The 12,734-nt window shown below is 38.1% G+C and overlaps 1 protein-coding gene across 1 annotated transcript in view; it reads left to right on the forward strand.

The window, feature by feature from the left end:
* The window catches only part of ANKRD42 (ankyrin repeat domain 42), a 78,755-nt gene that overhangs the window by 19,713 nt on the left and 46,308 nt on the right, over positions 1–12,734 (forward strand). Inside the window, exon 7 of the mRNA XM_087868529.1 lies at positions 3,500–3,700. Coding sequence (XP_087724655.1) covers positions 3,500–3,700 — 201 coding nt within the window. The remainder of the gene's footprint in view (positions 1–3,499; positions 3,701–12,734) is intronic.

The following is a 12,734-nucleotide window of genomic DNA, read 5'->3' on the forward strand; positions in this document are numbered from 1 at the left end:
ATGGCTTTTATTATGTTGAGATGTTTCTTCTCCACCCATTTTGTTGAGAGTTTTTATCATGAACAGATGTTGTATTTTGTCGGGTGCTTTTTCTGTATCTAGTGAGATGATCTTAATGTTTTTATCCTCCCTCCTGTTAATGTGATGTTTCACATTGATGGATTGGTGAATATTGAACCATCCTTGCTCCTTGGAATAAATCCCATTTTATTGTGGTGAGTGAGCTTTTCAATGAATTGTTGAATTCAATTTGCTAATGTTTTGTTGAGAATTTTTGTGTCTATGTTTATCAGATATATGGGCCTGTAGTTTTTTGGATTTTTTTTGTTTTTGTTTTTGTAGTGTCTTTGGCCAGAGTAATGCAGGCCTCCAAAAATGAAATTGGAAGTTTTCCTTCCTCCTGTTTTCTGGGATATTTGAGGAGAATAGGTGTTAACTCTTTCTTAAATGTTATTTACATTCTACCAATGTTTGGTAGAATTTTCTTATAAATCCATCTGATCCTGGACATTTGTTTGTTGGGAGTTTTTTGATTACCAGTTCAATTTTTTTTACTAATAAATAGTGCGTTCAATTGTTTAAATTTCTTCCTGATTCAGTTTTGGAAGATTTTATATTTCTGGGAATTTATCTTTATTTTCTAAGTTCTCCAATTTGTTGACATATGACTTTTTATAGTCTCTTATAATTCTTTGTATCTGTGGTGTCAGTTACTTCTCTCATTTAATTTTTTTAAAGATTTTTTTTTTATTTTTAAGTAATCACTGAAGTGAATGTGGGGCTTGAACTCATAACCATGAGATCAAGAGTCATGTGCTCTACCAACTAAGCTAGCCAGATGCCCCTTTCCCATTTCATTTCTGATTTTATTTATTTGAGTTCTCTCTCTTTTTTTCTTGATGAGCATGGTTTATCAGTTTTGTTTTATTTGTTCAAAGAGTCATCTCTTGGTTTCAGTAATCTTTTTTTATTATTATAATTGTTATTTTTTAGCCTCTCATTCATTTTCTCTTTGATCTGTCTTGATAATTACAGCTTTGTAATAGAGCTTGAAGTCCAGAATTGTGGTGTCACCAGCTTTGCTTTTCTTTTTCAACATTCCTCTGGCTATTTGGGGTCTTTTCTTGTTCCATACAGATTTTAGGATTATTGGTTCCATTTCTGTGAAAAAAGTGGATAGTATTTTGATAGGGATTGCATTAAATGTGGGAGAGGAGGAAGCAGGCTCCCAGCAGAGGAGCCCAATGTGGGACTCGATCCCGGAACTCCGGGATCACGCCCTGAGCAGAAGGCAGACACTTAACAACTGCGCTACCCAGGCGCCCCTGTGAAGAGTTTTAATAAAGAAATGATGCTGTACTTTGTCAAATGCTTTTTTTTGCATCTATTGAGAGTATCATATGGTTCTTGTCCTTTCTTTTATTAATGTAGTGTATCACAATGATTGATTTGCAGATGTTGAACTAACCTTGCAGCCCAGGGATAAATTCCACTTGGTCGTGGTGAATAATCCTTTTAATGTACTGTTGGATCCTATTGGCTAGTGTTTTGGTGAGAATTTTTGCATCCATGTTCATCAGGGATATTGGCCTATAATTCTCTTTTTTGGTGGTGTCTTTGTCTGGTTTTGGGATCAAGGTAATGCTGGCCTCATAAAATGAGTTTGGAAGTTTTCCTTCTATTTTTTGGAAGAGTTTCAGAAGAATAGGTATTAATTCTTCTTTAAATGTTTGGTAGAATTCCCCTGGGAAGCCATCTGGCCCTGGACTCTTGTTTATTGGGAGATATTTGATTACTGCTTCAATTTCCTTGCTGGTTATGGGTCTGTTCAGGTTTTCTATTTGTTCCTGCTTCAGTTTTGGTAGTTTATACGTCTCTAGGAATGCATCCCTTTCTTCCAGATTGTCTAATTTGTTGGTGTATAGTTGCTCATAATATGTTCTTAAATCTGTTTGTATTTCTTTGGTGTTGGTTGTGATCTCTCCTCTTTCATTCATGATTTTATTTATTTGGGTCCTTTCTGTTTTCTTTTTGATAAGTCTGGCCAGGGGTTTATCAATCTTGTAATTCTTTCAAAGAGCCAAGTCCTAATTTCGTTCATTTGTTCTACTGTTCTTTTGGTTTGTATTTCATTGATTTCTGCTCTGATCTTTATTATTTCTCTTCTCCTGCTGGGTTTAGGCTTTATTTTCTGTTCTATTTCCAGCTCCTTTAGGTGTAGGGTTAGGTTGTATATTTGAGACCTTTCTTGTTTCTTGAGAAAGGCTTGTATTGCTATATACATTCCTCTTAGGACTGCCTTCGCTGCATCCCAAAGATTTTGAACAGTTGTGTTTTCATTTTCATTTGTTTCCATGAATTTTGTAAATTATTCTTTAATTTCCTGGTTGACCCATTCTTTCTTTAGTAGGATGCTCTTTAGCCTCCATGTATTTGAGTTCTTCCCAGAGGAGTTGAGTTTTTGATGTTAAGTTCCTAATGCCTGTAGAAGATGTAGGTGTATGTATGATGAATGAGCTGTTAGAGGAGTCTCAAGTTTTATGGGGAGTTTTTTGTTTTTTTTTTAGGTTCAGCTGAGAAAGTGTAGAGTGGCATGTGCCATCAGCTTATCTTTGGGTTTTGTTGCATCTTGTTTCTCCTGCTTTACACCAGTCACTTAGGTACTGCCCTATTTCTCCAGTGGCAAGGTTTATATATTTATTGGGTTGTTTCCCAAGTAATCACTTCTCCAGAGATATAAAGCCTCCCATTGTAATCACTGCCTCTAAGCTTGTAATACCCAGAACCATTCCTGTTTTTTGCAGATTTTGGTTTGTGGCTCTCCTTCAGTCTGATTCAGTATGTTTTCTTTCAGGGTTCCTTAACATTTGTTGTTTGTTCTTGGTGTTCTCATTTGTTTTTCTAGTCTTTTTTGGCTTCAAAAAATATCTTTTCTGTTATTTTCAAGGATTGAGAATAGAAATGGTGAGGTAGTATGTGTGCTTTGTCTGCAGTTTTGATCCAGTCTGTTTTTAATAAAATAATTAATGTCTGTGGAAAGGTGACAAAATACATAGTGATAAAAATAACATTCATAATTACATAGTGACAATTTTGGTTTATTTTTCCCACTTTTTTCCAAAACATTAAAATAAGTTTACCTATCATTTGTCTTACATAGCAAGTATTTTCTCATGTAATTATAAGTGGCATAATTGTGATTTCACTTTTCAAGAAAATATTCTGGGGCCTGCTCTTTGGTATCTCTCATCTGGTGTCTGTACATTCGCAGTATGTGTTAACTCTTTAATCATTTCGTCTGTTGCTTTGGCATGACTAGAAGGCTGAGTAAGGACTTGTGGGGTTGGAAAAAAAATGTGTTACCTTGCTCAGAGTATGTCCCTGTTACAGATGAAGGGACAGTCATCTCCCTGTGAGGATAAGAGCCAATGTTGTTATTTCTTTTTCAAGTTATTTTAAAGTCAATTTACAAATTAGTTTTTTTCTCTTTCTCCTATAGTTCACTTAGCAGCCATGGAAGGTCACCTTTACTGCTTTAAATTCCTCCTCAGTAAAATGAACAGTACAACACAAGCTTTAAAAGCCTTCAATGATAATGGAGAAAATGTATTGGATCTGGCCCAGAGGTTCTTTAAGCAGAACATTTTGCAGTTTATCCAAGGGACTGAGTATGAAGGAAGTGATCTGAAAGATCAGGAAAGTAAGTAATAAACCTGAAATGTTTTATTTAGCATTTAATAAGTAGAAAAAAAAAGAAGTTATAAGGCAAATGTTATGTTTAAATATGCTATTTATAATTGTCTGCACATTCATTTTCTCTTCTTTATTATGAAATATTTTAGGCAGAAACATATAGAGATTAATGTAATGAACATTTTTTATGACATTTATTTAAGGATAAAGTGCTATACATTTAAAAGCTTCTTGGTTCTATCTCTATTATTCTTTTTTTTTAATTCTTAGAGGTAACCATTGTTTTAGATTTATAATTCCATCCTATAGGTTTTATATTTAGTGTGTATGTACTCCCCAAAATATGCACTATTGTGTGTTTTTAGAGTAATAGACTAACATGTTCTAAGAAATCCTAAAATTCAGCAGCTTAAGGATTTATGAGACAGCCCAGGTTGAAGAGTGAATTTGTGCTGTACAGTCATTCAATAACTGGTTTTCTTCCCAACTAGCTCGCTCTGCTTGTAGGGAATTTAATTTAGCAGAAGGTGGGGAGGAAGCAAGACTATAAGGTTAGGACCAGAGATTTTCAAGGTCTAATTTGTATTCATCACTTTTGCCAACATTCCATTGGCAAAAGTTTAGTCACATGGGCACACCAGCTGTGAGGAAGCCTGGAGGATTCAGTACCTAGCTGAGAACACTCACCTCAGCTGCAACTCTCTTACTATTGAAGGAAGAACATTTTAGTGGACAGCTAGCAGTCCTGGAAACTTCTTTTAAAATCTTAGGAAAATGGCATTTAAAACAGTATGCACTCTTCTATTCCTTGCTTTTTTCCACAAAATACTATGTCTTTGAAATTTATTAGGCTGTTGGAAGTATCCTAGTTTATCCTTTTTGTTTGTATAGTATTGCATTTTATGAAAACCATTGTTTATCCATTTTCCAATTTGATAGTTAGATTGTTTTTCACTATTACAGCGAGTGTGGTCATGAATATTCTTGAACATGCCTCCGTAAGTACATGTACAAGAGTCTTTAGAGAAGTGCTTCCCTACCTTCACACATAGTCCACATAGACAGTATTTGTATGGCACACTGGGATTGTTGGGTGTGGCTTCTTGAGGTACTGCCTATCTTCTCTGAAGACTGAGAGTTAAGAGCTCTGCTTGGGTAAAAAGGTGTGCAGTTCTACTTTAGGGTTTGATTGGCGGGATATGCCCATCTTCAGTATACATAGGGATTGCTAGATTCTTCATCAGAGTAGTTGTAGAGGTTTATACTCTCATCAGCAATGTTTGGTGGGAATTTAGAGAAACGATATTCAGTATTCTCAGACATTAAAATATTTGCCAGTTAAGTATGAAAAGGCTTAATTTGTATTTTGATTTGCATTTTCTTTTTTTTCTTTATTTTTTTATTATATTATGTTAGTCACCATACAGTACATCCCTGGTTTCTGATGTAAAGTTCGATGATTCATTAGTTGCGTATAACACCCAGTGCACCATGCAATACGTGCCCTCCTTACTACCCATCACCAGTCTATCCCATTCCCCCACCTCCCTCCCCTCTGAAGCCCTCAGTTTTTTTCTCAGAGTCCATAGTCTCTCATGCTTCATTCCCCCTTCTGATTACCCCCCCCTTATCCCTTTCTTTCCCTACCGATCTTCCTAGTTCTTATGTTCCATAGATGAGAGAAATCATATGATAATTGTCTTTCTCTGCTTGACTTATTTCACTTAGCATTATCTCCTCCAGTGCCGTCCATGTTGCAGCAAATGTTGAGAACTCGTTCTTTCTGATAGCTGAGTAATATTCCATTGTATATATGGACCACAACTTCTTAATCCAGTCATCTGTTGAAGGGCATCTGGGTTCCTTCCACGCTTTGGCTATTGTGGACAATGCTGCTATGAACATTGGGGTGCATATGGCCCTTCTCTTCACTACGTCTGTATCTTTGGGGTAAATACCCAGTAGTACAAAGGCTGGGTCATAGGGTAGCTCAATTTTTAACTTTTTAAGGGACCTCCACACTGTTTTCCAGAGTGGCTGTACCAACTTGCATTCCCACCAACAATGTAGGAGGGATCCCCTTTCTCCACATCCTCTCCAACAATTGTTGTTTCTTGCCTTGTCAATTTTTGCCATTCTAACTGGTGTAAGGTGGTATCTTAGTGTGGTTTTGATTTGAATTTCCTTGATGGCTAATGATTTTGAACATTTTTTCATGTGTCTGTTAGCCATTTGTATGTCATCATTGGAAAAGTGTCTGTTCATATCTTCTGCCCATTTTTTGATTTATTTGTTTCTCGCGTATTGAGTTTGAGAAGTTCTTTGTAGATCTTGGATACCAGTCTTTTATCTGTAGCATCATTTGCAAATATATTCTGCCATTCGATGGGCTGCCTCTTGTTTTTTTGACTGTTTCCTTAGCTGTGCAGAAGCTTTTTATCTTGATGAAGTCCCACAAGTTCATTTTATCTTTTGTTTCTCTTGCCTTTGGGGATGTGTCATGAAAAAGGTTAATTGGCTGATGTAGAGGTTGCTGCCTATGTTCTCCTCTAGGATTTTGATGGATTCCTGTCTCACATCGAGGTCTTTCATCCATTTGGAGTTTATCTTTGTGTATGGTGTGAGACAGTGGTCAAGTCTCATTCTTTTGCATGTAGCTGTCCAATTTTCCCAGCACCATTTATTGAAGAGACTGTTTTCCACTGGATGTTTTTTCCTGCTTTATCAAATATTAGTTGCCCAAAGACTTGAGGCATTTTTTCTGGGTTCTCTATTCTGTTCCATTGGTCTATGTGTCTGTTTTTGTGCCAGTACCATGCCGTCTTTGTGATCACAGCTTTGTAGTACAGCTCAAAATCCAGCACTGTGATGCCCCTAGCTTTGTTTTTCCTTTTCAACAGTTCCTTGGCGATTCGGGGCCTTTTCTGGTTCCATACAAATTAATGACTGTTTGTTCCAGTTCTTTGAAAAATGTCATCGGTGTTTTGATCGGGATAGCATTGAAAGTGTAGATTGCTCTGGGTAGCATGGACATTTTAACTATGTTAATTCTTCCGATCCATGAGCATGGAATATTTTTACATATTTTTGTGTCTTCCTCAATGTCTTTAAAGAGCGATTTATAGTTTCTAGAATATAGATCCTTTACGTTTCTGGTTAATTCCAAGGTAACGTATGGGTTTTGGTGCTATTGTAAATGGGATGGATTCCCTAATTTCTCTTTCTTCAGTCTCATTATTCATGTATAGAAATGCAACTGATTTCTGAGCATTGATTTTGTATCCCACCACATTACTGAATTGCTCTATAACTTCTAATAGTTTGGGAGTGGATTCTTTTGGGTTTTCCATATAGAGTATCATGTCATCTGCGAAGAGAGAAATTTTGACTTCTTCTTTGCCGATTTGGATACCTTTTTTTTGGGTGTGTGAAAAATGCAGGTCAATGTTTTTATTTGTTTAATGTTCAGAGTGATCTGTTTGAAATACTAGTAGTTTAATGTTATGAAATTAAACTTTCAAATACCTTTTACCTACAATAAAATAATTTCAAGACATCAAATAATGCCTTGGGATCTTAGTTGAGTTAAACATCTTACTATGTAACATGGTTTAAGTTAATGATAGGAGCTTACACCTGCTCTGTGATAGGCATCGTGTCAAAGCTGTTGTTGATATAAAGATGAGACACTGGTAAGAATATAAGCCAATAGATTCATATTTATGTATTCTTCATTATTTAAATCCATTATTTCACTGTATTTCAGAGGTTATAGAATTTTTTAGAATATGTAAGTAAATCTAACTCTAACTAGATACTTTTTTACTTAGTGGAATCTAGAACAATCCCTTTTAGTTGTCTGATTGCTGTTGCAAGGACTTCTAGTACTATGTTGAATAATAGTGGCGAGAGTGGGCATCCTTGTTGAGTTCCTGATCTTAAGGGAAAGGCTTCTAGCTTTTCCCCATTGAGAATGATATTTGCTGTAGGCTTTTCATAGATGGTTTTTATGAGATTGAGGAATGTACCCTCTATCCCTACACTCTGAAGGGTTTTAATCAGGAAAGGATGCTGTATTTTGTCAAGTGCTTTTTCTGCATCTATTGAGAGAATCATATGATTTTTGAATTTTTCTTTCTGGATAAAATCTAAGACACTGATCGATTTGCGAATGTTGAACCACCCTTGCATCCCAGGGATGAATCCCACTTGGTCATGATGGATAATCCTTTTAATGTACTGTTGGATTCTATTAGCAAGGATCTTGTTGAGGATTTTGGCGTATATATTCATTAGGGGAAATCGGTCTGTAATTCTCCTTTTTGATGGGGTCTTTGCCTGGTTTGGGGATCAAGGTAATGTTGGCCTCATAGAATGAGTTTGGTAGCTTTCCTTCTGTTTCTATTTTTTGAAATAGCTTTAGGAGAATAGGTATTATTTCTTCCTTTAATGTTTGGTAGAATTCCCCAGGAAAACCGTCCGGGCCTGGAGTTTTGTTTTTTGGAAGATTGTTTATCACTGACTCAATCTCTTCATAATTAATTGGCCTGTTTAAAAAATCAATTTCTTCCTGTTTCAGTCTTGGTAGTTTATAGGTTTCCAGGAAGGCCTCCATCTCTTCCAGATTGCTTAATTTATTGGCATAAAGCTGTTGATAAAAGCTTCTAATAATCCTTCCAATTTCATTGGTGTTGGTTGTGACCTCTCCTTTTTCATTCATAATTTTATTAATTTGGGTACTTTCTCTATTCTTTTGGATAAGTCTTGCCAGTGGTCTGTCAATTTTATTGATTCTCTCAAAGAACCAGCTTCTAGTTCTTTTGATCTACCCTACTGTACTCCTGGTTTCTAATTCATTGATTTCTGCTCTAATCTTGGTCAGCTGCTTCCTCGTGAGTGGATTAGGTCTGTCCCTCTGTTGCTGTTCCAGCTTCTCGAGGTGAGAATATAAAAACTGCATTTTAGATTTTTCTGTTCTTTTGAGTGAGGCTTGAATGACTATGTATTTCTCCCTTAGGACTGCCTTTGCAGTATCCCATAGGTTTTGGACCATTGTGTTTTCATTCTTGTTGGTCTCCATAAATTTTTTAAATTGGCTTTTGATTTCCTGGTTTATCAAATCATTCCTGAGCAGGATGGTTCTTAGTCTCCAAGTGTTTGAGTTTCTTCCAAATTTTTCCTTGTGGTTGAATTCCAATTTCAAAGCGTTGTGGTCTGAGAATATGCAGGGAATAATTTCAATCTTTTGGTATCGGTTGAGACCTGTTTTGTGTCCCAGAACATGGTCTATTCTTGAGAATGTTCCATGGGCATTAGAATAGAATGAATATTCTTTGGTTTGGGGGTGTAGTGTTCTATAAATATCTATGAGGTCCAACTCGTTGAGTATGGCATTCAAAGCCCTTGTTTCTTTGTCGATTTTTTGCATGGGTGTTCTGTCTATTTCTGATAGTGGAGTGTTGAGATCCCCTACTATTAACGTATTTTTATCTGTATGTCTCTTTATTCTGGTTAAGAGTTGGCTTGTGTATCTTGCTGCTCCCCTGTTGGGGGCATATATATTTATAATTGTCATATCCACTTGTTGGATACATCCTTTAAGAATAATATAGTGCCCTTCTGTGTCTCTAACTATAGTCTTTAGTTTAAAATCCAATCTGTCTGATATGAGAATTGCTACCCCAGCTTTCTTTTGAGGTCCATTGGCATGAAGGATGTTATTCCATCCCTTTACTTTCAGTCTGAATGTATCTTTAGGTTCAAAATGAGTCTCTTGTAGACAGCAAATGGATGGGTCATGTCTTTTTATCCAATCTGCAACCCTGTGGTGTTTTATGGGAGCATTTAGGCCATTTACATTGAGACTGAATATTGAGAGATATGATTCTAATGATGCCATATTGCCAGTAAAGTCTTTGTTCCTATCGATTGTGACTTTCTGTTCTGTATCACTCTTGGGGCATTTTTACCTTTCTAGAACCCCCCTTAATATCTCCTGTAGGGCTGGTTTCGTGGTTACAAAATTGGTCAATGACTGGCGATTCTGGAAGGTCTTTATTTCTCCATCAATTCTGAATGACAGCCTTGCTGGATAAAGGATCCTTGGCTGCATGTTTTTCTCTGAAAGAGCTTTAAAAATGCGCCCCCCCCAACCCTTTCTCTCATTCCAGGTCTGTGTAGACAGGTCTGACATAATTCTGATACCTTTGCCTTGGTACGTGAGAAATTTCTTTGCCCTGGCCACTTTCAATGCTGTATCCTTGGATCTAATATTTGCGAATTGCACTATTACTTCACATGGCGTAGGTTTGTCATGGTTGAGCTTGGGAGGGGTCCTCTCTGCCTCTTGGACACGAATGTCTGTTTCCCTTGCTAGATAAGGGAAATTTTCAGCTACAATTTGTTCAAATATCTCTTCTAGACCTCTGTTTTTCTCCACCCCCTCGGGGATGCCGATGATTCCGACATTGGAACGTTTCATTGAGTCAGTAATCTCCCGTAACCTACATTCTTGAGCGTGGATTTTTTTAAGTCCAGATTCTATTTTAGCTTTGTCTTCTATTAACCCATCCTCCAATTCACTGATACGTTCTTCTGCCTCATTCACCCTGGCCATCAGAGCCTCTAGTTTTGACTGCATTTGGCTCATAGAATTTTTAATTACTGCCAGATTCATTCTCATTTCCACCCTTGGAGATTCTATATTGTCATTAACATTTTCATTAATACTTTTTTCAAGTCTACACATCATCTTGACCATTGTTATTCTAAATTCCATTTCTGATAATTTAGTTATATCCATATCCATTAGTTCTGTGGCAGAGGCCACAGATTCATTGTCTTTTCTTTGCTGGGAGGGGATTTCTCCTTCTCTTCATTCTGATGAGGAGAGGTTGCGGGGTTTTGACCAGGACCCAGGCTGTGCGCCCTTGTTTTATAGGGATCTTAAGGATGTGGGCTTCTTGATTTTTCAGCCTGCCTTCTGGGGAAGGGGCCTGCCGCGCCGATACTCAGGCAACCCTGTTTGGGTAGAGTCTCCGTGTCCCCTGCGAGGGGGGATGGGGGTGGGCACACTGTGAGCTGGTATTTCCAGGCTTTTGTTCTCTGGCGGCTTTCCCTGGCGGTTTGCTGTGCCTCTTCTGAGAGTCAGAGTAGCAGTGGCCGAATCTCAGCCTCTGTCTCAGAACAGAGTGATCGCGGACCATTCTCCACTGATGTTCTGGCCACTTTAACTCTGTTTCTCTTGGTGCTGCTCAACCCTGCAGCATCCCAGGATGTGCACCCCACACCCGGCGTCCCAGCCCTCACTTTCAGGGCCGGTGCATCTCTGTCCTTTGTGTTTCTAACACTGCCAACCGCCAGCCACCCCTGCGTGTTCTGGAGCTCCCGGTCTCAGTCTGGTTCCAGTGAGCGCACTGGGGCTCCATTTCAGTCTGGTGGTGCACGTTCCCTGGCTCACGGTCTCAGTCTGCTCTCTTGCGGGTGCCGGTCCAGGAGTCCGCCCGCTCCCCCGTGCAGGTGGCTACTGCTTCCCGGGGCCCGAACGCAGCAGCTCCCTCCCCCTTCCGTTTATCTTCTGATATCTGTGCGCGGTTTCACGGCTCCCCACTTTGTACCTCAATACTCATCGCTGGGGATGTTCATTTGTAGAGATCCAGATGTATCTTCCTGCATCTCAGGCTGATTCCATGGATGTTCAGGCTGGTCTGGTACCTATCCAGCTCGACTCAGGGGACCGGCTGAAAAAGGGATCCCCTACTCCTCCGCCATCTTAACTCCAATCTCTGATTTGCATTTTCTTGATTATCAATGAGGTTGAACATCTTTCTGTAAGTTATGGACTATTTGTTTTGTCTTCTATAAATTGCTTGCCTATACTTTTTTCCCTTTTTAAAAATCATGTTGTTTGTCCTTTTCAAAATAATTTGAGTTCTTTGTATAGTCTCGATTCCAATCCTTTATTAATTTTATCTGATATAGATATTTTCTCTCACACTGTGGCTTGTTTTTTCACTCTGATTAGGATATCCTTTTTAAAAAATCAACTTTATTTTTATGTTTTTTTTTTAAGATTTACTTATTTATTTGAGAGTGAGAGTGCACAAATGGGGGGAGGGGCAGAGAGAGAGGGAGAATCCTCAAGCAGACTCCCTGCTGAGCATGAAGCCTGACCTGGGCTCGATGCCAGGACCCTGAGATCATGTCCTGAGCCAAGTCACGCAGGTACCCCTAAAATCAACTTTATTAGAGTATGATTTATGTATAAGAAACTGTATTCATTTAGTGTGCGGTTTGGTGAGTTTTGAAGTATGTTTACACTCATGAAACCATCACAATCAAGATATAAAACATTTCCATCACCTCAGAGTTTTTTTTAATATCCCCTCGCAGTTCACCCTTACTTTCACCCTGGCCCCACACAACCACTTACTTGCTTTCTGTCCCTTTAGATTAGTTTGAATTTTCTAATGGAACCATTTTGAGATTCATCCCTGTTATGTATATTAATAATAGTTCATTCCTTCTTATTGCGGAGTAGCATTCCATTATATGGATGTACCATATATATATTTTTTAACAGTTCACCTGCTAATGAACATTCGGATTGTTTCCAGTTTTGAGCTATTATTAATAAAGCTGCCCTGAACATTTACACAGACATATGTTTGCAGTTCTCTTGGTAAATACGGAGGAGTAGAGTGTATGGTGTATGATGGGTATATGTTTAACTTTAAGAAGTTGTGTAATTGCAGCACCTGAGTGGCTCAGTCATTTAAGCATCTGACTCTTGACCTCAGATCAGGTCTTGATCTTAGGGTCATGAGTTCAGGCCACACAGTGGGCTCCATGCTGGGTGTGAAGCCTAGTTAGCAACAACAATAACAAAAACAAAAAGAAGTTGTTATTAACTATTTTCTAAAGTGGTTGTATTGCTTTACATCCCCACCAGATATATATATGAGAATTCCGTTCGCTTCATGGAATTGCTAGCTCTTGATATGGTCAGTCTGTTTTATTAGCTGTTTTAATGGACATGTAGT

The sequence above is a fragment of the Ursus americanus genome, chromosome 16, assembly GCF_024610735.1.
Source record: "Ursus americanus isolate L20-20 chromosome 16, mUrsAme1.1.p, whole genome shotgun sequence".
Lineage (NCBI taxonomy): Eukaryota > Metazoa > Chordata > Mammalia > Carnivora > Ursidae > Ursus > Ursus americanus.